Raw genomic sequence first — 25,861 nt, 5'->3', positions numbered from 1 at the left:
ACTATATTCACTGTCCTGTGATCAACCATAGTGGATAAGAATATGAAAAAGCATATATATATGTATAACGGAATCACTTTGCTGTACAGCAGAAATTAACACAACATTGTAAATCAACTACATTTCAATGAAGTAAATGTTAAAAAAAAAGATGTTACATCGAACAGGTGGTATGTGAGTGTCATGAACGTTTTGAAAGCCATAGTGGATTGAATGAAGATTGAGTGATTCTTTCAGGTCTTCCCAAATCTGAGACGTTGATTCTTTGATTCTGGGTTTGAGACATGAAATGAAGATATTCAGGTGGAAGGGATGTTCTCTGGATTTGGTAAGCAGGACGATCGTGGAAGGGACAGCGGAACTAGGTGCACAGTATCAGGGTGCGGAGATAACACTATTAATATTTTGGTATCTACTCTGGGCAGTCTTCCTGTATATGTGTACGTTCATTCTAACAAACTTGGGAACGTCCTGTGCATATAATCTTGTAGCCTGCTATGTCGACCTGATACTATAACTCCAGGTTCAGCGTTCTTGTAACAAAACCCCGAAAAACAAAAAGCTGTGTTCATTCTTGGTTATTTCCTAAGGATGAAATCCCAGAAGCCGGACTGTTTGGCCATTGTGTTCGCACGTTCTTCTGGCTTTTTATACTTGTTGCCGTAGTGCCTTGAAGCGTGACTGTGCCAGTTACCAGTTTGGATGGTGGTGCTCCAGGACCCTCTTGCTCATTCCTCTCAAAGCCAGGTTCTATTACAAAAGAGTTGTATTTCTGATTTGATTGGAGTAATACTGCTCTCTGTTTTTGCTTTCATTTTCATTTTGCTTTTTTTTTTTAAATCATTGATAAGCCTATTTGTATGTTCATTGGTCAGTTTCTCTTCTTTTGTGAATGGTTCATTTTTGTCCTTTACCCATTCTTTTTCTTCTGGAATATTAGTTTTTTTCCTGTATTAATTTATGAGTCCTTGATATCGTAAGGATATTAACACTTCGTGACTTCTTACAGATATTTTTCCTAGTGTAATATTTGCCTTTTATGTTTGTATATGAAATCCTGACTTATTGTTGCTCTTGTTGTGAAGACAGTACTATTTTATTGATGGAAACAATTTAATTTAAAAAGAAAGAGAATAACATCATTTAAATATAGCAAATATTGAGACTTCCCTGGTGGTCCAGTGATTAGGACTCTGTGCTTCCACTGCAGGGAGCACGGGTTCGATCCCTGGTTGGGAATTCAGAAGCCACATGCCATGCGGCACGGCCAAAAAAAAAAAAAAGGCACATATTCCTCTCTTGTTAGCTATTCCGTTGCTAAATGTTGACAGCTGGTGAGTCCCTTATCATCATAGGCCATGGTGATTGCTCACAGTTCAATACTATTTTTTTAAATTGAAGTGTAATTGATTTACAATATTGTGTTAGTTTCAGGTGTACAACAAAGTGATTTCAGTTATACATACAAAATGTAACAATCCTGTCTGAGCCATTCTGTGACACACATGGTCTTGCTATTCTCTGAAACCAGATGGGACTTACTCTCAACATGTCCTGCCGTCACTGTCAAGTCCATTAGAGGTGTCCTTACCTGTGCGAGAGGGCACGGAGGTTATTCCTGGTGGCATGGCAGGCTTGGACAGCTGTGGCCACAGCCCCAGGTGCTTTAGTCCACACACCGTGTAGGGGCCATTTGAAGAAACAGCACAAATCCTGATTGCTGTTGACGGTCGTCCCTGATACCTTCTAATGAGATCAAGAAGGAGCCAGTATCCAACCTTCCAGGGCGAGGGTTAGCTGCTTGGAAGAAAATCTCAGAGAGGATGGTGGGCATCTCTTAAGTAATGTGTCCTTGCCATGGCCTCGATGGCACGGGGATCAATATTGCGCGGAAAGGCACAGACATCCTGAAGGTGAAGGCTTAGCCAGCTGACTTCACTCACCTTTTCCTTTTTCTGTCTGTACGAGAGATGATGATACGCTGTCCCAACAAAGGAGCTTTCTCAGTAACTACAAAATTAAAATTCTAAGCGATAAGGAAAGCAATTAATTGGCAGTGGTTTTAATTTCTCTCTTCAGTCTCACAATGGATGGTGTCTTAGATATAAGGAAATATAGCCTATGTGTCGGGACCCTCTTGCCATGCCCAGTTCTCCTAGGTCGTGTGTCGGGTGACTGGTTGGTATTCACTGTGTGGATGCTTAGCTGCTCTCCAGTTGGCGACCTGTAAATCCTGAATCTTGGTGCCCGCCTCCCTTCAGAGCTACAGGAGCAGTGCCCAGCAGCACCCTCTTCTTTCCTCTTCTCAGCTGGGTGTTGTGCATCTTTTCATCTTGGCCACTCTCACAAGCAAAGCAGGGAGATCCTATTTCCCTGGAAGCATGGAAACCACTGGCAGTCTTCTAGATTTGAGGACTGCAAAGAGCCACATGTTGGAAACACGAGGAAGTAGGAGTCATGGGAACTAGTGATCGGGGTCCTTGTGTTATGTCCCTGTGTTTCCCCAAGTGATGGTGGTACTTGTGTTATGTCCAGGTATCTCCCCAAGTGATGGGGGTCCTTGTGTTGTGTCCCTATGTCTCCGCAAGTGACCAGGGGTCCTTGTGTTATGTCCAGACATCTCCCCAACTGATGCAGGTCCTTGTGTTATGTCCCTGTGTCTCCCCAGGTGACCAGGGGTCCTTGTGTTATGTCCGAGCACCTCCCCACCTTTTTGTACTGCCGCACATCACTGGCTGCACCCAGTGTGCTGTGCAGATCCATCCCTGGCTCCGGCCAGGCCCTGTGTGACCTGAGTCTGCTTTTCTCCCCAACCTCTTCTCCCATTTCTCCTGTTTTCTGACTCTTCTGCAGCCCCTCTCCCTACTTCCTGCTACTGGAACCCTCCACGTCCACTCCCACTCCTGAGGGTCTCTATCTGCTGTTCCTCCTGCCTGGAATGCTTTTGCACAGCTGCCTTTCCTTAATTCTCTAGGATTCAGCTCAGCCATGCTTTTTATTTTTTTATTTTTTTTAAAGCTTTTAAAAATTTTTATTTATTTTTATTTTATGTATTGGCTGTGTTGGGTCTTTGTTGCTGCACGCAGGCTTTCTCTACTCGCAGCAAGCAGGGGCTTCTCTTCGTTGCGGTGCGTGTGCTTCTCAGTCCAGTGGCTTTTCCTGTTGCAGAGCACGGGGGCTCTAGCCGTGCAGGCTTCAGTAGTTGCAGCGCATGGGCTCATCAGTTGTGGCGCGCGAGCTCTAGAGCACGGGCTCAGTAATGGTGGCACAGTGGCTTAGTTGCTCCGCAGCATGTGGGATCTTCCTGGACCAGAGCTTGAACCGTGACCCCTGCACTGGCAGGCGGGTTGTTAACCACTGCGCCGTCAGGGAAGCCGAGCCATGCTCTTTAAGAGAGGCCTTCCCTTTTGCCTCTCTAGTAGGTTCTCCAGCCGCCATACCATTTTGTCCCTCGTTTGTCATAATCTCTATCTTGGGCTCTGTCCCTTCTCTGTTTTGTTCACCACTGTATCCCAAGGCCTGGCACTTCGCAGACACTCAATAAATATTGCTGGACTGAATCAATAGTATTAAATCGACTGACAATGCAGAGCTGGGGGGAATAGACAGTGCTCCTCGTTATCCAGGAGGGCACTAATAAATCCAACAAGGAACATGTAGAGGCAGGGAAATGGATCCGCTTTTGAGCAGTTGGAGTCTCTTCGCAGTGGGGTGAGCGCCTTCTCTGTGGGGAGCAGTCCACCGTGGCTCCATATTGTGGAAAGTATTCTGCTTGCCCTGGATGCTGAGGCTGACTAAGGGCCTTTCCAACCTTTGAATTGTTTGATGTGTGTTCTCATCACTGGTCTACTCTTCTGGCTTCAACTGCAGCTACGGCTTTTACCACGAGATGGCGCCAGAGGATGCCTTTGAAATCAGTCTTCCTCAAACTGCCAGCCACAGTGAGAACACATTTTTCCCAGCACTTATGCCCCCAGCACACACTTGAAACAGAAGCTTCACAAAGCAGTTCTGACTCTTACATGGTGGATGTATTATTCAGGATATCACTTGGGATGCTTAAGACTGCAAGTAACAGAAGCCTAACTCAATTTAACTCAAATGATAAAGACGTTTATTATCTCACTAAATATTTCCAGGGAGAGAAGGCTCCAGGCCCACGGGGCTGTGGCGTGGCCTTAGGGATCGGGTCCCTTCCCTGACTTCTCATTTGTCCTAAGGCGGGTTGCACTCCTGGTTGCCAGGGGGCTTCCAGTGGTAATCAGGGCTTCAGCTCCCAGGTTGGAACACTACAACTTTAACTGCTTGTAGTGTAGACTGGGGTAGAGAGAGTTTGGGCTACTCTAGCATCTTCCAGGTCGTAGCTGTGACTTCCTTAAGGGACATGAAAGCACTGGTATTTAATACAGAGTCAGGAGAAATACTTTACTAGTTGTTAGTGATGTTTGCCAAATATTTCTGGGTCTGTCTTCCCCTGGACACAGCACTTTTGGTTGAGCAGAGTTATGTGACTAGCTCTGGCCAGTGAGTTTGCAGAAGGAATAATTGGTTGCAGGTCTTCTGTATGACGTATGAGGTGAGGTTATTTGCTCTTTAGGATCCTGGGAAAGGAATTAGTGATATGAGGGAAGAGAGAGGTAGGACATGACTGTGGTGGGAAATATGATGGGCAGTGTCTTTGAATGTAAAGGTGGATGGATGAGTCTGTTTAAACTTGTGCTGGAGGGACTTCCCTGGTGATGCGGTGGTTAAGAACCTGCCTGCCAGTGCAGGGGACATGGATTCAATCCCTGGCCTGGGAAGATCCCACATGCCATGGAGCAAGTAAGCCCGTGTGCCACAGCTACTGAACCCATGTGCCACAACTAGTGAAGCCCGTGCACGTAGAGCCTGTGCTCTGCAACATGAGAAGCCACCGCAATGAGGAGCCCCCGCTCGCCACAACTAGATAAAGCCTGCACTCAGCAGTGAGGACCCAACGTAACCAAAAAAATCAAAAACCACCCCCTGAAAAACAAAAAACAAAACAAAACAAAAACTTGTGCTGGAGTAATAGGTATGATTTAGCCTTTTTTTAAATTGAAGTATATTTGATTTATAATGTGTTAATTACTGCTGTACAGTAAAGTGATTCAGTTATCTATATACTTTTTTCAAAAACTATTCTTTTCCATTATGGCTTATTATAGGATATTGAACATAGTTCTCTGTGCTGTACAGCAGGACCTTGTTGTTTATCCATCCTATATGTAAAAGTTTACCTCTGCTAACCCCAACCTCCCACTCCATCCCTCTCCCAACCCCCGCCCCCCTTGGCAACCACCAGTCTGTTCTCTATGTCCACGAGCCTGTTTCTGTTTCATATCTAGTTCATTTGTGTCATATTTTAGATTCCATATATAAGTGACATCACGTGGTATTTGTCTTTCTCTTTCTGACTGACTTCACTTAGTATGGTAATCTCTAGTTGCTGGATTTGGCCTTTTGAGGTGGATAAATTTCCTGTGACTCCTCGACCTGGTTCCTGGGAACTTGGCCATGGACCCTGGCCTGAACCTGCTCTCTACTCACCTGCTTCCTTTTTCATCTCTTTCAGGTTTGCAGTAAGCATTGGCTACTGGCAGGACCCTTACATCCAGCATTTGGTGAGACTGTCTAAAGAGAGGAAGGCCCCCGAAATTAACAGAGGCAAGTGACCATCTCCCTTCCCCACATCTCATCAGCTGAGAGGCCTGAGGTTTTAGGCATTCATTCTTTCAAAGAGCATTTAAAAGGGTGTACTCTCTCCAACGGTGTGTGAAAGTGCTCGTTTCCCCACTTCCTCAGCAGCACAGTGTATTGTGAAACTTTTCATCTTTGTTCATCGAATACATGAGAAATGGTTTTTACAGTAATTGTATTTTATTCCCCTTCTTTTGAGGTGAGGTTGAAAATCATGTTTCTATGTTTAAAAGCCATTTATATAGCTTTTACTGTGAGCTGCCTGTTTACAGAAGGGATTATTTTTGTTCTTGCTATGGCCCTATTAAAGTCTTAGTAACACTGTTAGGTTCTGCAAGTAATTTCCGTCAAGGAAGTTGAAGGATTTGAGACAGGAGTGTGACTTTGTTTTAGCCAGATTGAGAAATTGACCAGTGACCGTAATTCTTGTGTGTGCAGGGAATCTTGGCCCTAAAGATGGGTCCTCTAGGCAGGTTCTGTAAGAAGTGCAAAGAAATTTGTAAATGGTGGTTCCTGAGAGGAAGGACATGGTGGTTAGTTTGAGCGGAGGGTGAATCCAGGCATCGATTAGATTGGGCAAGGCCTGGCTGAGAGGCTTTCCTCAAGCCTCCCTCCCCCACTCTTGAGACAGATTTCCCAACGAATGTTCCCGAGGCAGGGACCCACCATGGCAAGTGGCTCGGGGCCCCGGGTGGCAGGTCAGCCCCCCTTCCTCTTCCTGTCTCGGGTTTGCATTTCTAGATTGGGGGCCTGCAGCCCGGTAGGACAGCCGCTTCCCACACGTCTACAGTGAGGACATATTCTCTCCCCAAAGCGAAGCCATTGTGGGTGATATTCTGTAATATACAATAAAGGTGATTTACTAGGAAAAGAAAATGCAGACACAAGCCCAAATTATGTATTTATTAATCATGGAGGGATTATGAAATGGACTATTTTATTTTATTAATTAATGAATGAATTCAATTCATTTTTTTGGCGGCACTGGGCGGCATGCAGGACCTCAGGTCCCCAACCAGCAGTGGAACCCATGCACTCTTGCACTGGAAGTGTGGAGTCCTAACCCCTGGACTGCCAGGGAATTTCCCCACATTACTTATTAGCACATTCAGCAGACATAAAATGTCTCTGTCAAATGGCAATAAAAGTTTCGAAATGCTGCTCTCAAATTTTGTTCTTGAAACAGTCACACCTTGCGTCTCGGGCCTTTGGAACAGACAGACGCTGTCTCCCTGTCTCCCTTCTGGGCTTCCCATCTCCTTTGTCCCAGCTCCCCACGCCAGAGCTTGACAAGTCCATTCATTAGGCCACCACTTGCTGGTGTCCCCCCCATCCCCATCTGTGATGCCATTTTGTAAACACCGAGGCTCTGACCCAGGCAGGATTGTGGTGAGAGGAGCGAGAGAAGCAGCATGGCTTTCTTTGCTTTGACATTCATCTGCCCAGTTTCCTGACCTAAAAATAGTATTTCCCACACGCTCTTGCAATTTTGACTTTTACCAGAGTACTAATGAGCTTTCCCTAGAGCCATGCAAAAGCACATTTCCAAGAGGAACATTTAGATCGGATGTTTTTGGTATGAAACACTTGTCTTTGCTAAGTAAGAGTATAGGATATTTCATTTTTCTTAAGATCGCTAATTCCACCTTTAAGTAGCTTGTACTTATTTTGGTTCAACCAGCTTTAAAAAAAGAAACAAATAGAGAATTTGAAAGTTATTATTTCTCCCATAAGGTCTAAAGATACACGCTGACCGTGAAGAAGGACAGCGTGTTGTCTGGCTCTGCCTAGCCCTGTGGGCTTTGCAGGGATTATTTCTGTCGTCCCCGAGTGATGGCTTGCTTCTGTCTGGCTCTTAGGATATTTTGCTCGAGTCCATGGCGTCAGTCAGCTTCTAAAGGCATTTCTACGGAAGACAGAATGTAACTGTCAAATTCTGAACCTTGGGGCTGGGATGGATACCACCTTCTGGAGGTTAAAGGTAAATTAAAACGTCCCGTCTTCTCTCTCCAGTTGTTTACATTTAATGTGTTGAAGATGTTCACCTGGTTCAAAAGCTTAAAAAGAAAATTAAACTGGGGGGCGCAGTGGCAGCCTGTCCCCCACCCCGGTTTGCAGCCCCCCACCCCCCACAGCGCCCCTCAGCCCCGTCCTTGACCTCACCAGGGCCCCAGTGAAGACAGTGTGGGTTGTTTCTCACCTTTTGCTACTGCAAACAAGGTGATCATAAAAATCCTAGGGTACATTTCCCTCTGCACGTGTGGAAATATATCAGGAGAAGGAATTCTACCAGTGGAACTGCTGCGAGAAAAAAACCACGTGCGTTTGTAATTTTGTCAATAACTTAAGATTTAATTGTTGACTTAACAGTATCTTAGGGAACATTTGGAGATTTGCAAGGGTGGGTCATGATAATATGATCCAAAGTCCCTTTGTAGTGATTATCTGATTTGATTCCTCAACTATTCTGTTCGGGTTCAAGGGCAGGTATAATGATACTCACTCATAGGAAAGAAAACTTGGGTCTAGTTAGTGAAAGAACAAGGACTAAAATTCTGGTTTTTGATTCCTGGCCTGGAATTTTCTTGTCAAAACTTTTCCCTGCAGATATCTCACTGATTGCATTTTGTACAGATTTTTCTCGGTTCTTCTATCAGGTGGGTCACATGGCAGTAATGGGTACATGGCATTTCTCCAGATTTCTTGCAGATGTAGACCAAGATAAATTAGAGTGTGCGGGCATAACTCGACCTGCATTATCTGTTTTGTCCCTAATTAGCTCACCTGATAAGAAGGTCTTCGGTCATCAGAGCTTCCAACCTTTCTCTTACTCGAGAACCGGTGGCATCAACGTGGCCCTAGTATTTTAATCGTTTGCCTCTGCATTCTTCCTTCTGGTTGAGATAACTAACATTTATGAAGATAACTAACATTTTGCTTTTACATGTATGACCTCATGAATTCACACGAGAGCTCTGTTGGGTGGGGGAGCTTACACACATGAGGGAAGTAGGGCTTTAGAAGTTTGCATCTTCCCCCAAATTGGACAGCCAGTGGCATTAGGACGTGGAACCAACACTGGCTTCCAGCTCATCAAACTCCCGATTCCTTCCTCTTTCCTCTGCACACAGCCCTGTGGTTGTTCTCTGGGTCGGTTGTGCCTCTGTAACGCTGTGACCCTGGCGTGGTGGAAGCAACTGGAAGAGAATACAACGTAAGAGTGTGTGGACTGCTGGCATTAACAGGGGCCGCTGGAGAATTCTCTCTTTTGTCTTGACACCCTTTTGATTTGGTCATGTGGTTTGTTTTTTTTTCCCCATCTTGAAGGTGGATTAATAATTAATAAATCTGAGATTTTATTTTCTGAGCAAAATACCTCGAGGTTTATGTGCACCTTGCAAGAAAATGGTTATCTGCCAGAGGTGAGGACGGGGAATACCACAGGGCCTCAGAGTCGTTTGTGGAAATGTTTTGTTTTATTTGATAATTCTATTGATCTGAAGGGTTTTTTAAAAATCTAATGTTTTCCTTTAAAAAGAAATATTATGCTTGTTTGCTCTTTTTGAGCAGAGGTTGCACAAGCCAAATCTGGCCTGCCGCTTATTTTTATAAATAAAGTTCTATTGGAACACAGCTGCGTCCATTTATTTACATCTTCTCTATGATTCTGACCGCAGAGCTGAGTAGTTAGGACAGAGAGTGGATGGCCGGCAAAAAGGCTACAATGCTTTGTGGCTCTTTCCGGAAAGTTTGCTGATCCCTGTTTTAGAGCTCTATGTGCCTGTATAAAAGGCAGGGAAAGGTCTTCGATCTTATTGTCTTGTGTTCTTTCCGCTTGGGATGGCTGCACTAGCAGAGGCTTAACTGCAAGTCACAGGCTTTCTGGGGCCACTGCCGTGGGAGCTCATTCTGTATAATCTCAGGGGCCCAAGACTGTTTGGATGGTTGAAGACTCCCATCTTCAGGCAGCAGGCAAGAACAGGGCCAAGTATTGCCACAAGCAAAGAACAAAGGGTGAGTGCAACCCTTGAAGGAGCCTTGGTTCTTGGTGTCTCTTGAATTCTGTTTCTGCACAGCCAAAGGATCAGGTGTGGAGGGGAAGTGGTCTCAATTTTGGCTGCCTGTGAAGCTGTGGACCACATTGGATCTTTTAGTCCGAGGGCTACGCTTCCTCGTGGCTGCTCCTGACGGCCCCTTGCTGGCTCTCCCTGCCTCCTGTGCCACACAAGCTACTGGGGAGTGGAGGGTTAGAAGGGCCACAGAGAATCGCAGAATAAAAAGTTGAAGCATCGCTTGCCAGAGCCATTCTGCCCCTTTCTGAAAGCTGAGAAAGAGGATGTCTGTTTCTTAAAAGTTCCAGGTGTGCCTTTTGGAAGCTTTCCTTCCACAGTGACCCCTTATTGAGAATTCTTATGAGGGTCAAGTGCGTGAGTGCCTGGGCAAGCTCTTTAAAAAGCAAGAAGTCCTATAGGAGATGTAGGACGCTATGCTGTCCTTCATTTATTTGCTTTTGATGGTCCTTGTGGTCTTCCGGAATTTTAGGCTGTTCTTAACAGTCCATACTTTGTGAGTAAAAGTTCTTGAAAAGTGTTGTAGAATCTCTTAGCGCAGGTTATTTCTGTGTATCTTTAGACATACCCTCCAAAAATGTTCAGATAGCTTTTCTGTAGCCCTGCTTGGCAGTCAGGCAGCAGGTTATTGTATTGCAGTTCCAAGAGTGAAGAGCTGAGGGTGGGTGATCCCAGATCTCCTGCGATGTCAGGAAACCGTCTTGTCCCTTTGTCTTGCTTTGTTTCTTTCTTTTTCTCTTCCTCCTTCCGCGGACCAGACCCCTGAAATTTTAACTGAGGACCGTTTTCCACGTGGTGGGATCTCCCAGTGCTGTTACTTGCTCTTAAGGGTCACCTTCCTACCCGGAAATGCTTCCTGATGATCTGTGACCCCATCACTCTGTCCTCAGTGGGGGGGGGGGGTCTTCTGCCCCTCCTGACCTGTCCTCCATCTCTTGCTACTGTCTGCATAGTTGGTGCTCATAATTGTTGGGCAGCTTGGCCAGGTTGTGGAGTGCCTTGTTTCTTGCTAAGTCTTAGGGGTGTTATCTATTTTACATGTAGTAGTGTGTATCTGTTCATCTCAAACGCCTAATTTATCCCTCCCCCCCTTTCCCCCTTTGGTGACTGTAAGTTTGTTTTCTGTGTCTGTGGGTCTGTTTCTGTTCTGTACATAAGGTCATTGGTACCCTTTTTTTTAGATTCCACATGTAAGCGACATCATATGATTTGACAATATTATGTTAGTTTCATAGTATGTATTACCTAGTGATCTGACATTCGCATACTTTTGGGGCTGAGTGATTGGACAGGGAGGAGGAGCTGGAGAGAATTCTAGCATGACCACTAGGTGACTGGGTGAGGGTGTAGCCACCGACTAAGTTAGGAAACGCCTAAGCTAGGAAAAGCCTAAGCTAGGAAAGCGGAAGAGGGAAACAGGGCTCTGTGTGTCTGTGTGTCTTTCACACTTTTTTAAACTGCAGCCATGACAGGAAAAAACTGTACATCCCTAGTCAGGACCCGCATCTATATACCTGCGTCTGTAAGTAATAAGGGCACCCACGTGATGCCTACTAAGGGCAGGCCCTCTTCTGAGTGTCACACGTATTTCCTCTACAGTCCTCACAAGCCTGTGAGGTGTTAGCACTTTCTCTGCTTTTCCAGTGAGGAAACGTTGGCCCAGGGAGTGTAGGGACTCTCCCAAGGCCTCACAGCCGACACGTGGTGGAGCTGGGATTTGAACCCTGTCCCCCCGCCGGCTCCAATGTGCACTGTTCTCCACTATCGCAGAAAACAAAAGTGTATCACAGAATAATGCTTACCCTCGTTGCACGCGAAGCTTTTCTGATATTTGCTACTTTACTCTATTTCATCCCCAAACTGCTGGTCACAACCCCACCACACTGGTTGCTTGATCCTCTCTAATAAGTCTCAAGCTGCTTTTTTGAGAAATACTCTTGGTCCTGCTTCCAGTCCACCTCTTGACATCCCAGTGCCCATTCCCCCGATTCAGGCTCCCCATCGCTTCTCTCCCGGACAACTACAATCATCTCCTTTTCCCTTCCATCCGTTCTCTATGCTGAGACCAAGCACCTTGGAAAGTACGTTTCTGACTGTCATTCCCCTCATTTTCAATCCTTAAGTGCCCCATTGCTCTTTGGGCCCTAGGACTTGGTACATGAAGCTGATGGGTAAGTGTATGAGTAATAAGTAATTATATAAAGGTTACTGTGTGTTTTTTCTCAGGATGAAGATCTTCTACCAAGTAAATATTTTGAAATTGACTTTCCAATGATAGTCACGCGAAAGCTGCACAGCATCAAGTAAGTGTGGCTTTGGCCGGAAGCAAGAGCCTGGTGGCATTCCGAACCAGCCCCTGGTGGACAGCAGGTCTGAGTGCAGGAGACCTCATTTTAGGGCACTGCTTTCCTTTCATCTCCTCCTCCCACTCTTTCTTGCCCCGGGACCCTGATTAACAGCATATCATGCAGTCTTCCAACATGAAATATACCCTTCTTTGTGACTCTTCTATTCGTTTGTGTAATTTCTCTGAACATTAAAAAAAAAAAGACCTATAGTAGATTAATAATCTGAATTTTAAAAAATTTTATATTGGAATGTATTAACAATGTTGTGTATTAATTTAAATTTTTGTGTGTATTTTGCTTACTTCTTTATCCCCAGGGTATAGAAAGGTGCCGGGCCCAGAATAGATGTGTAGTAAATATTTTTTGAATGAATGAGTGGGAGGCTGAGGTTAATCAGTTATTATATATGAGATGTTGGAGGGGGCCGCTCTGAGTCCAGTTTTCAAGGAGTTTGCCAAGTTGTAAGTGATGAGTTTGCTAAGCTTTGCCAAGAGCTTTTCTTTGCCTAGGCCTGTGTTGTGTTTTTGGTTGTTTTTTTTTAAAGTTTGTTTATTTGTTTATTGGTGCTTTGGGTCTTAGTTGCTTCACACAGGGTATTTGTTGCAGCACGCGGGCTTCTCTCTAGTTGTGGCGTGCGGGTTTTCTCTTCTCTGGTTGTGGCGTGCAGGCTCCAGAGCACGTGGGCTCTGTAGTTGAGGTGCTCAGGCTCAGTAGTTGTGGCATGCGGGCTTAGTTTTCCTGTGGCGTGTGAGATCTTATTTCCTCAACCAGGGATTGAACCCATGTCCCCTGCCTTGCAGGATGGATTCTTTACCACTGGACCACCAGGGAAGTCCCTGCAAAGGTCTGTGTTAAATGCTTCACTTGGATGGTCCCACTCAATCTTCAGAGCCAGCTTGTGAATTAAGTGTTGTCATTAACCCCTTTTGACAGATGAGAAAACTGAGGCTCAGAGAAGTATAGTTGTCACCTAGCTAGAAAGGGGTGGGGCTGAAATTTAAACCCTGACTTCAAGACCAAGGTTAAGGTTTCCCAGTAGTTTTAACCTATACTCCCTCCCTCCTTTTTATATTAGTCATGTAAATACGAGGGTGATTCAAAAATTATCCGCACTCCGGTTATATTAAAACGCCTATAAATGCTACAGCCAGAGTGCGGATAATTTTTGACTCACCCTCGTAGAATCCAAATTCTTACATTTAAAGAAATTTTTAATAAGCGTAAAAGTTTTAACTTGTCCTTTAGAGATGTCTAATTCACACAAACTGGAGATCATTTTCAAACTTTTTTTTTTTCAGTTTATTCTAGGAAAACTTTTTTTTTATCCTTCCCAAATGTAAAATTATGTCTTACATTAAATATGCTTTGTAAGTGCTATATGGTAATTCTGATGCTCTGGAAACTACAAAGTGTGACTAAACTTGTTGGAACTCTGGATGAAATCAGAGCAAGTAGGCTCAAAATTAAGGCCTGGGATGGTTTCCTGGGGTGAAAAATGTGTTGGTATTTGTGTATGGTTGTTGGGCTATTGAACTTGGCTCTCTGATTTCTTATATTTTGCATGTTCTTTTTTTTTTTCTTTTCTCTCTCTTTTTTTTTTTCGGCCGAGCTGCGGCTTGTAGGATCTTAGTTCCCCGACCAGGAACTGAACTGCAGGATTCCCTGTGGTGGAAGTGCAGAGTTCTAACCACTGGACATCCAGGGAATTCCCTGGGTTTTTTTTTTTTTGCATATTCTTGATTGGGGAAGTTATCACATAAATGTTACTACACTTTAGGTCTTAGTAAGAGTGAGTAGTTTTAATTTATCTGTGAGAAGTAATAGTTATCTTAATAAGTTTTGTTTGAGAAAAGGCAAGATGCTCGTGATGACTTGAAAAACACTGGAACATTTGGAAAATTCTTGCTAGCCTGTCTGTAGCTGTTTCTAAGTAAGTATGTCATGGTCACTTTGTGATTTGATATCACATTTCTCAGGGTAAAGCTTAGCTGACCTAACCTGAGACTCGTATTCCCTGGACTTTTGTTGTATGTGCCTAGGGTCAAATGTGATTAAACAGATGACCCTTTGGCTTGGCCCTTCCTTTGAACACTAGTGATATGTATTTGCCATGTCTGCATTTTTGTGGTAAGTGAGCTCCTTGAGTCATCTTTCTTTTTCTCATCTTCTGCAGATTGAAACCTCTCCTATCAAAACCCATTTTAGACTTACATTCAGAGGACACACTTCAAATGGGCAAGTATCCTCAACCTAAGTAATACAACCTTTTCCCCTTTTCTTTCTTTTTTAAAAAATAAATTTATTTATTTGCTTATTTATCTATTTATTGGCTGCATTGTGTCTTCGTTGCCATGCACTGGCTTTCTCTAGTTGCAGCGAGTGGGGGCTACTCTTCCTTGTGGTGCACGGGCTTCTCATTGTGGTGGCTTCTCTTGTTGTGGAGCATGGGCTCTAGGAGCTCGGGCTTCAGCAATTGTAGCATGTGGGCTCAGCAGTTGTGCCTCGAGGACTCTAGAGCACAGGCTCAGTCGCTGTGGCGCACAGGCTTAGTTGCTCCACGGTATGTGGGATCTTCCCGGACAAGAGATGGAACTCGTGTCCCCTGCACTGGCAGGCAGATTCTTAACCACTGCGCCACCTAGGAAGTCCCCCGTTTTCTTTTTAAAGATGCTGTGTGTGTGTGCACATGTCCTTCTGCTGATACATTTTCACTTCCACCACAGTTACCATGAAGGAATTTAAAACAGTATTTGGTATAACTCATCTTAGATGTCCATCAGTCCACAATCCTAAATTCTTTTTAAAAAGAAATTAGTTCCCAGCATTTCAAAAATGGGAGATTTTTCATGCAAGTATTGATTTCCAGTTGTGCTTGGAAAAATCAGATCTGGCCACATCAGACCCTCACTCCTACACAGCAGTCATTGGGCAGCTGCTGCCCCGTTTAGACGGGTCATGTTCTGACCCTACCGCTCCCTCTTGTCTTGCACCTTGATGCTTCCTCGCTTATGTCACCTCCTTGGCCCCTGCAGTTAATTTTTCCCCTCAAAAATATGAATTTTAATTATGAATGTTTGCAAAAACACTTTCCTCATTTCAAATTATGGTAGAACTCTTGCAGAATCCTTCATCGTTTTCAGTCTGTATCTGACAGAGGTGTTCAAGGGCCTTATTGATAATTCGGGTCAGGAAACATGCTCAGAGAGGATGCTTTATGGGATGGTCGACGCAGATAGCACAGCACGCCGGTTAGATGTGCCTCCGCTTTTACACAGCCACAGTGCTTTAGTCTTCCTCCTGGTGAGCAGATTCCCAGTAAAGTTTCTGCAGAAAATAGTGTCTCCCCCCCATCCTTTGTTTCCCTTGTACAGACTGTAAGCAGAAGCTGTTCACGCTTTGCCATTTGCTTGCTCCACACTTTTGCAACCATAACTTTCTGTGCATTTGGTTAATATCTGTGTCAGAATGACTATCTGTAATGAACACACTAGTACTTTCCTAAGACTTTGATCGTCAGTGTAGAAATATATGAAGGAGAAAGTAAAGACCTTCCATGATCCCTCCCCCATCCAAGATAACCAGTGTTCAGAGCATTTTCTACTACAGTAGAGCAGTTTACCCGGAGAAGGGTAAATATCACACGTAGTAAAGCACATACACAAATGTAACCCGGTGCCTGGCACGTAAAAGATTCAGTAAATTTTTGTTGAATGCATGTATAATACATACACATTGAAGAAATATATGCTGTAGTTTCACATATATTTGTTGAATGAATGAATCAATCTGTACTTCTATATATAAATATAGGTTTATGTGTAATTTTATTATTTTTTAGAAGCAATTATTTGATGCTGTTTTATTTTTTATTTTTTTAAATATTTTATTTATTTATTAATTATTTTTTGGGGGGTACACCAAGTTCAATCATCTGTTTTTATACACATATCCCCGTATTCCCTCCCTCCCTCGACTCCCCACCCCCCCCATCCCAGTCCTCTAAGGCATCATGCATCCTCGAGTTGAACTCCCTTTGTTATACAGCAACTTTCCACTGGCTATCTATTTTACACTTGGTAGTATATATATGTCTATGCTACTCTCTCACTTCGTCTCAGCTTCCCCTTCACCCCCCGTCCCCCCACACCTCGAGTTCTCCAGTCCATTCTCTGCATCTGCGTCCTTGTTCTTGTCTTGTCACTGAGTTCATCACTACCATTTTTAGATTCCCTATATGTGAGTTAGCATGCAATATTTGTCTTTCTCTTTCTGACTTACTTCACTCTGTATGGCAGACTGTAGTTCTATCCACCTCATGACATATAGCTCCATCTCATCCCTTTTTATAGCTGTGTAATATTCCATTGTATATATATGCCACATCTTCTTTGTCCATTTATCTGTCGATGGGCATTTAGGTTGCTTCCATGTCCTGGCTATTGTAAACAGTGCTGCAATGAACATTATGGTACATGTTTCTTTTCAGATTGTGGTTTTCTTTGTGTATATGCCCAGTAGTGGGATTACTGGATCATGTGGTAGTTCTATTTGTAGTTTTTTAAGGAACCTCCAAACTGTTTTCCATAGTGGCTGTATACTGTTTTATGACTTGCTCTTTTCACATCCTAGTAAATCATGGCTGTCTTTTCATGCCAGCATATATAGATCCACCTCATTATTTCTAATGGCTCTATGGTACTCCTCTGCATGGAAACTCCATTTTATTTAATCTGTTCCTTACTGATGGTCATTTACATTGCTGCTTTCTAGTGTTTCTGTATTCAACATTGTTGTAGAAAACATACGTATATGCGCGTATTTGTAGGAATTGCTAGCTCAAAGAATTGTACATTATGAATTAATAGCTACCGCCAAACTGATCTTCAAGACCCTTTTTACTAATTTATACTTTCACTAAGAGTAGATGAGGGTTCTCTTTCCTTACACCCTCACTTACACTGGGTATTATTATTTTTAAAAATTTCTACCAATCTGATGGACGGTAATGATGTCCCATTGTCTTAAAATTTTGTATAACTTTGAATGCTAGTGAGATGGAGCGTCTCTCTTTAGTTTTATTGGTCTTTGGGAATTTCTGTGTAAATTTCCTTTTTTATTTCCTTTGCCCTTTTTTTTTTCAGTTGCATTGTTCTCCCCCCCTTTTTCTTCAATTTATAGGAACGCTTTATAACATAAAGATATGTTCTTTGATAAAAGCCTCTGTCAACTTTTTTTTTGGGGGGGGGCACTGCCCAGTTGGGTCTTGTTGCTGCATGGGCTTTCTCTGGATGTGGTGAGCAGGGGCTACTCTTTGTTATGGTGTGTGGGCTTCTTATTGCGGTGGCTTCTTTTGTTGTGGAGCACGGGCTCTAAGTGCACAGGCTTCAGTAGTTGCGGCACATGGGCTTCGTTGCTCCACGGCGTGTGGGATCTTCCCAGACCAGGGATCAAACCTGTGTCCCCTGCATTGGCAGGCAGATTCTTAACCACTGCACCACCAGGAAAGTCCTGTCAGCTTTTTTTTAATTGAAGGTTTTTGCTTATTCTTTTGCTTGTTTTTTAACTCTGTGTTTGTGTCTTCTGTAGGCAAATTCTCCAGCGTTGTCCTTTATAATTTTTGATCTTGCCATCATACTGAGAAAGGAGAATTTGAATAAAATTAAATAAGAATAAAAATGTGAATGAAAATTTGAGAAAAGTGATAGGTGATAATAGAACTGTTGGAACTTTCATTTAAAAATTACCCTTTTTCATCAAGCCTGTGGGGCTGTAATTGTAAGAAGCACCACTATTTATTTATCAATAGGAAAGAAAAAGTGCCAACAAATTAAACTGATACATTATTGACTATTAGATGCATCCTGATTTCAGACATGTTAAAATGTGAGAAAAATATGCATGTTAGAATTGATGATAGGTGTTTTCTTTTTTTATTTTTGGTTTGATCTGTTTTTTTTTTTCTTTAAGAACTTTTATTGAGATACAGTTGACGTACAATAAACTGCATATATTTAAAGTGTACAATTTGATACTTTGTTTCTTATTAGAAATATATATATATATGGCAATCCCAGTCTCCCAATTCATTGGATGATAGGTGTTTTCTTAAGCTGAAGGATTCACAGGGTAAGAAATTAAAAGTATATAAATGGATACACAATGAAATGTACGTCAGGATGAGTTCTTTAAAAGGAGGTCAGATTCTGTTACTTTCCTGCTTAAATCTTCCCAGTGCTGAAATCCACATGGTTCATCAGGTGTCTGGATGCCTCCTGATTTTATTTTCGATCACAGTAGCTATGACCTCGCCACACTGCCCTCCTGCTGTTCTCTGAGCGTGCCCAGCTTGCTCTCACCTTCAGACCCCTCCTCTTCCTCTTCCCTCGGCCTGGAACTGTTTCCCCTCCTTTTGTTTGAAGGGCTCCATCTCATCACCCATGTCTCACTTCTGCTTCCACCTCCTGTTTTAGGCATACTCTGCTCTCATCATCCTCTTCTTTTCTTCATAGCACTTAATACTCTGACGTTACCTTGATTGTTCGTTTGTTTAGTGATTCTCCGTCTCTCCCTCCCAGAGGGGGTGAGCCTCGACAGCAGGGACCTCTCCTGTGTTGTTCATCGTTGTATCCCAGCACCTAAAACAGTGCCTGGCACACAGAGATCGTCGATGGAATAAATATGTACCTGAATGCTTGGATGAACGAATGTCTGTGTCTTTGTAATCCATCTCAACTCCTGTGTGGAACTGGTTGAGTAGAAAGTAGAAAGAGCAACAAATCAAAGCATTCCAGAGTGGTGTCAGGCATTTCAGCTGAGCCCTAAGAAGGAGAAACTCTCTAGGGAGAGGATTGTCTCAGACAAGGCAAGCTTAGGGAAGGAAGGAGCATGCGAGGAGGCCGAAAGGCCCGTGTGACTGGAACAGGCAGCGAGGAGGCGTGTGTGGTTCAAGATGAAGCTGAAGAAGGCATCCGGCTGCATCACGCAGGCTCTTGTAGGCCAGGCCAAGTAGTTTGGACCCTGTTCTAAGGGAAGTGAGACCCTGTTATGCGCTCCCACAAGACCACACCCTTCTTTGTAGTGTTCCCCACACTTGTCCACCCTTCACCTTCCCTGCTGGATTGCAGGCCCCATGGGGGCAGGACCATATCTTTTTGTTCATCAGTTTCTTTCCAGGACGTAATGAGAACTCAGTAAGTATTCCTGGGGGGACAGGTGGACAGACAAACAAGCAAAACTTCTACATGGTCCAGAAATCCACCTGAGGCTGTCTCCATTTTATAACCCCCCTGCCTTTTTTTAAAAAAACTGAAGTTCTAAGAAAATCTGTGGGCCTAAAAGAACTCCTTGCAATCCTAATAATAAGTGTCTTTGAAGACGTGTAATGAATGGGATTGATGGGACTCACTGTAGGTCAGTAGCACATAAGAGCACATCTCTCTTGAAATGCTGACTTGGAGGTGGTGGAAGAGATCACAGCTTGTACGCACTGTGGATTGTAAGTGTGTGTGTGTGTGTGTGTAACTACCGTTACATTGTGTACATCTTCCACTTTCTCACGCCTTTCATAGGCATGAGCTTAATGAGGCATATAATTAAAGCCTGTATGAGCTTTTGCTCTGTAACAAACCACTGCAAAGCATGTGGCTTAGTATAATAGCCATCTGTGTAGCTTGCAGTCCTGCAGCCTGGCAATTTGGGTTGGATTCGTCTGGGTGGAGCTCCTCGACACTGGCCTGTATTTAATCATCTGTGTTCTGGTCTTCACAGAAGACCTCCACGACACACCAGCATCGAGCTAGGCCAAGGCGTCCCCTTTCCTTGGATTATAGCACCCTAAGTACCTCCGTAAATTTTTCATGATGACTCTAGGTTAAAAAACATAGCAGCAGTTCTGTTTATTAATAAGTCGCGTTCAAGCATTGTAAGTATTTATGTCCTAACAACTTTTTGATCTTTTGAAAAAACAAAACCACATACATCGTAAGAACAAATACTCTTGTTATTTCATTTTTAAATAATGACAGTTACTTCTAATGGGATATGTGCTCCTGTCAAGCACTTCATGACCTCACCTGGGAGCCACATTGGTCACCACCGCCTGTTCCTCTTGCAGTATTGCAAGTGACGTTTGAGCAGTAATGACTGTTTCATCACAGTCACATTTGGGAAATCAGCTTTGCAGAGATACGATGTCATTAAAAGGAGTGCGAAGAAGTCTCATGTGGAAACTGACTGCCTCGAGCTGGTGCTTTGCTTGTGTCTGGTGCATGTTGAGTATCTCTCTGTTTCCCTCAAAAATTTAAAACATCCTACCCTGCCCTTGTGAGTTGGTTGTGCCGCCCCAGGGCACCTCAGTACACAGTTTGGGCTCCATGGAGCTCAGCACTTTGACATCACCCTTAATCTTAGGCATTACCGTATGAGGTTCCATTGTACGCATTTTATATTTAAAAGAGAGGTGGGAGTGCGTAATCTGTCACGTGACTAGGAACTGGCAGAGTAGACATTTGCTCTCAGGGCTGTTTGAGACCAAAGCTGGTTCCTCTGCAGATGCACTCCAAAGAGAGCTTTCATCTTGGGAACCATGTCCTGGTTAAGCATGTTAAGCTTTCTCTATCCGAGAATAATCAGGGCTACTTAAGAGTTTTTAAAATTTAACATTGACTGATGATCTTTGAATTTTTGTGTGAATGTTTAATGCAGGGTTTCTGATGTCAGCCCTCCTGACATCTGGGGCTGGATAATGCCCTGTTGGGCGGGGGTGGGGGCGCTGTCCCACACAGTGTACAATGTTTGCCAGTGTCCCTGACCTCTCTACCTATTAGATGCCAAGGTGTGACAACCAAACATGTCCCCAGGCACCACCAGATATTCCCTAGGGACAAAGTTGCCCAGGTTGAGAACTGCTCCTTGAATGAAATGATGACTAAGCCCGAGAGTTGGATTTTCATACTTGTCTCTTCATTCTGGCCATGTAGAAATTGGTTCTTAATTTGTTGTTGTTGTCGTTGTTTTTGAGGCAAGGAATACAACTTTATTCAGAAAGCCTGCAGACCGAGAAGATGTGGTTCTTAATCTTTTAAAAACTATATCATGGTGTTATGTTTCCAGGGGTTCTCTTAAATCCTCTTAGAAGTCAATGCTCTCAAGATTGATCACAGAAAGAAGTACCCGTAGCAATTCAGAGGTGTTCAGTCAATGTTAATGGGCTTTGGGCGGGTATGGGCTATTCCTTTGGAAAGTTGTTCTTAAATGAGTATCACACAAAAATGCTTTTAATATCTCCCATTTTTCTCTTAAGAAGTAGAATATAGAACAAAAGGAAGGGATCGTGGGTCTCATTTTGATGAGCAAGGTCCTTTTCTCACCTGGTCTCAGAATAGTTGCTTGCCCTATTGTGAAAACAAGCAGTGATTCCCAAATGCCTGTGTGCCTTCTTACAAATAGCATATGTATATATGTTTAAATATTTATTATTTTGGCTGCAGCGGGTCTTAGTTGAGGCATGCTGGGGTCTTTAGTTGCAGCACGCGAACTTCTTAGTTGCGGCATGTGTGCAGACTCTAGTTCCCCCACCAGGGATTGAACCCAGGCCCCTGCATTTCACAACAGAGCAAGCAGCTGCCTTCACATCCTTCCTGTTCTTTTCTGGACCCGGTTGTTACGGTGCCTGGGGCTGACTGGGTGTCCCAGCCCTTCGGTAGTTTCCTGGCATCTAGCAGATTCCTAGGAGGTATTTTTTGTAGCTTACGGGGTGTGGCCAAGAGTATTTGAACCAGCTGAATGGGGTTCTCAAGAAAATGAGGGAGAACCTGCTTACATGCTGTTTCACCTTTCCCACACTTTTTGCTGTGGGTTCTCAGGAGAGAACCTGAATTCTTAGCAGTGATGCAGGATGGCTGGAGAATGTCCCAGCTCCTTCCATGGTTTGTGCCCTTGAGGAATTTGAGTGAACAATGCTTCGGGTGAATAATCAGGCAATTTAATTTCTTTTTTTAATTATAATCTGCTTTTAAAAATGGAAAGTTTAAATTGCAAAGAATTTCAGGCCTACACAAAATGATGTGACTAGATTGATGGACCTCCATGTACCCATCGCCTGACTTTATTGCCGGCCTCATTTCATCTGTACTGGTGATTCTAAAAGTGAAGTCCCAGATGCACAGCATGAACACCATCTGGGAACTTGTCAGAAATGCGGATTTCTGTTTTGAAAAATCTGAATCAGAAACTCAGGGGGCGGAGCCTGTTCAGTCTGTTTGAACAAGCCCTCTGGGCGATTCTGATGCCTGCCAAAGCTTGAGAGCTACCATTCCGTCCAACCTCTGCTGGAATATTTTAAAGGAAATATCATTTTATTTATAAATACTTTAACATATAAACTATTTTCTTTTAAACATAATATCTCACAAATTGACAAAACCTTTAGGGAGCACTTGGTACCAGTATTTACATAGACTTACTCTTTGATCTCCTGATTCCACTCATCATAACCTGTGTAACTGGACAAGTCCTTGGTGATATGTATATAAGGCTGTTCGCTGCAGTACCCGAGATGGACTAAACTTGGAAATACTGCCTAATATTGAGCGACTGGCTAAGTAAGTTGTTTTATCTACTCAGTGGAGCGCTGTGAAATCATTACAGGGAATGATGTCCCTGATACTGTTATTAAACAGGAAAAGCTCTCAAAACAAGTAGTGGGTGATCCCATTTCCTTTTTTTGTGCAGGGTATGTGTGTGTGAGAGTGTGTGTTTGAGGGCGGGGGAGAGAGAGAGGGGGAGGATGTGTCTGTGTTGTGTATATGAGTTTAAGCACATAGAAAAAAAGGCTAGAATGTTATACACTAAAACACTAATAGTTATCTTTGGAAGGTATGATTTTAGTTAGTTTTCACCCTCCTCTTACCTGATTTTGTTTTTCCCTAATGAGCATGCATTTTTATAATCGAGAAAAACAACGCATTTACTTTAGTTCTGCAAAAGTCACATCCATTGAAATTATAATCTCTTCTTGATCAATTTCTGTTGAAATTATAATCTCTTCTTGCATTTACAGATGGGCACATGTTGGATTCAACGAGATATGCCATCATTGGAGCAGATCTCCGAGATATACCTGACCTGGAAGAGAAACTAAAGAAATGTAACATGAATACACAGTGAGAAAAAAAATTTTTTTTAACCTCTCACATTTGCGATTTCATGCTAGTTTGAGATAAGGCCAGTTGGGAGAACAGGGTGATAACATGTAGCACTTTCCCCCTGTAATCTTTATCATTTCATTGCTGTTTAGAGTAGTTTTCTGAAATTTTTTAAGAAGCAGTGTTCCTGGAGTCTGTTTTCCCATGAGAATCACCTGCATTGCCTCTGTAAAATACGAATTCCTAATATCCTAAGTTTGAGGGACAATAATTGTGTGCATAGAAGCATATAATTGTGACATATAAAGGATTAGCATCCAGGGTATATAAAGAATAGCTACTATTTTTTAAAAAGTCCAATAGAAAAATGGGCAAAGGATAGATGACCAGGCAGCTCAAAGAGGAACCTTGGTATCATATGAAAATGGTATTGAACTTAAGTGATGACCAGATGAAATTCTATTTTACTACCACCAAGCTGGCAAAAAGGTAAAAGTCTGACAATATCAGGTGTTGGCAAGGATACTAAGGGAAAAGGAGTAGTCGTACACCACTGGTGGGCATGATCTTGGTGTGACCACTGCAAGGAACGATCTGGAATTATCTAGTAAAATTGTCAGTACCATATGATATTGCAGTTCCACTGTTGGGTGTTTCCTCCCGAGAAGATCTACATATATGTGCAAGGAGGACGTTCATTGCAGCTTCTCTTTTTAGTAGCAGAAAATTGGAAACAACTTAAATGTCCATCAGGAGGAGAGTGGATGGATGATATGTAAAATGCATGACTTTGGAGAGAGCTCAAAAACTTAATGTTGAGTTTTTAAAAATTAAATGGCAGAGTTGTGTGCAGAGTGTGATACCAGATGTTCAAAATCAACCCCCCGATACTGTATTTTCATGATCACATACATATATCACAGGAGTATTTTTTAAAGGACAAGAAGGATTCACACCAAATTCTTGAGAGTGGGTACCTTTGGGAGGCAGAGGAGGGGAGTGAGATGTGTGGTTTTAGCCCAGTGATGCTCAAAATAGATAAAGAGCTAGTGGGAGGAAAAAGCACATCTACCTGGTCTAACGTGAAGGTGACACTTTCAAGGATATTTGAGGTGAGTAACTCAAGGGAGAGGTTTGGAAGGAAGGTAAGGGAAAGTTATTTTAAAGAATAAATTGAAGGCACAGAATCAGTGACAAACGATGAAAGAAATTAGCAAGGAGGGAAATCATTGCTAGAGGAGAGGGAAAGGAGGAAGTAGAGCATGGACTGAGGTTAGAGAAACACTCCCCAAGCTTCTGAGAGGGCAGGAAGGAGAGTAAGGACAGGTGCAAATACAGGTGAGCTTTGGGCAGTGGAGGGGTGAGAAGTATAGCAGGTTAAGTGGGATATTCCTAACACATCAGCACAGCGATGGCTGTTACTTCTATGTTTTGAAGTTCTTGCTTCCATGTTTAGTCTAGAACCATCAACCAGGTTGTCATTCTTGGGATTTACATCTCCACCAGCCCAACGGTCAGGGACAGTGCTACTTGACCCAGTGTTGTCACTCCAGCTTTATTGTTTTTGTCTCACTGTGGATTGAGAAGTAAGGTCACTATGCTGTGAAGACTGTTTGTGCTTCTTTTTTCCTTTGGGGAGACCCTTAGATGCAGAATGTAGTGTGTTTTCTTAAATTTATTTTTATTGAAGTATAGTTGATTTACAATGTTGTGTTAATTTCTGCTGTACAGCAAAGTGATTCAGATATATATATATATATGTATATATATATATATATATATATACATATATATTCTTTCTCTATTTTTTTCCATTATTATCACAGGATATTGAATATAGTTCCCTGTGCTGTAGAGTAGGACCTTGTTGTTTATCCATTCTATATGTCAATATAATAGTTTGCATCTGCTAACCTCAAGCTCCCAGTCCATTCCTCCCCCGACCCCCCACCTTGGCAACCACAAGTCTGTTCTCTATGTCTGTAAGTCTGTTTCTGTTTCTGTTTCATAGATAGGTTCATTGGGGCTGTATTTTAGACTCCACAAATAAGTGATATCGTATGGTATTTGTCTTTCTCTTTCTGACTTACTTAGTAGGATGATCTCTAGTTGCATCCATGTTGCTGCAAATAGCATTATTTTGTTCTTTTTTATGTCTGAGTAGTATTCCGTTGTATATATGTACCACATCTTCTTCATCCAGTCATCTGTCAATGGACATTTAGGTTGTTTCCATGTCTTGGCTATTGTGAATAGTGCTGCTATGAACATAGGGGTGCATGTACCTCTTGGAATTAGAGTTTTGTGCAGATATATGCCCAGGAGTGGGATTGCTGGATCATGTGGCAACTCTGTTTTAGTTTTCTGAGGAACGTCCATCATGTTTTCCTAGTGGCTGCACCACTTACATTCCCACCAAGGGTGTAGGAGGGTTCCTTTTCTCCACACCCTCTCCAGCATTTGTTATTTATAGGGTTTTTAATGGTGGCCATTCTGACTGCAGTGTGAGGTGATACTTCATTGTAGTTTTGAATTGCATTTCTGTAATAATTAGCAATGTTGAGCAAGTAGTGCTTTT

General features: G+C 43.0%; 1 protein-coding gene across 1 annotated transcript in view; it reads left to right on the top strand.

Annotated features, from left to right (window-relative positions):
- Positions 1 to 25,861, top strand: part of LCMT1 (leucine carboxyl methyltransferase 1) — a 50,009-nt gene that overhangs the window by 10,699 nt on the left and 13,449 nt on the right. Inside the window, exons 2-6 of the mRNA XM_057695120.1 lie at positions 5,597 to 5,688; positions 7,581 to 7,702; positions 12,018 to 12,094; positions 14,313 to 14,374; positions 23,199 to 23,301. Coding sequence (XP_057551103.1) covers positions 5,597 to 5,688; positions 7,581 to 7,702; positions 12,018 to 12,094; positions 14,313 to 14,374; positions 23,199 to 23,301 — 456 coding nt within the window. The remainder of the gene's footprint in view (positions 1 to 5,596; positions 5,689 to 7,580; positions 7,703 to 12,017; positions 12,095 to 14,312; positions 14,375 to 23,198; positions 23,302 to 25,861) is intronic.

This window comes from Hippopotamus amphibius, chromosome 9 (genome assembly GCF_030028045.1).
Source record: "Hippopotamus amphibius kiboko isolate mHipAmp2 chromosome 9, mHipAmp2.hap2, whole genome shotgun sequence".
NCBI lineage: Eukaryota > Metazoa > Chordata > Mammalia > Artiodactyla > Hippopotamidae > Hippopotamus > Hippopotamus amphibius.
This window is presented reverse-complemented; position numbering and strand designations above follow the sequence as displayed.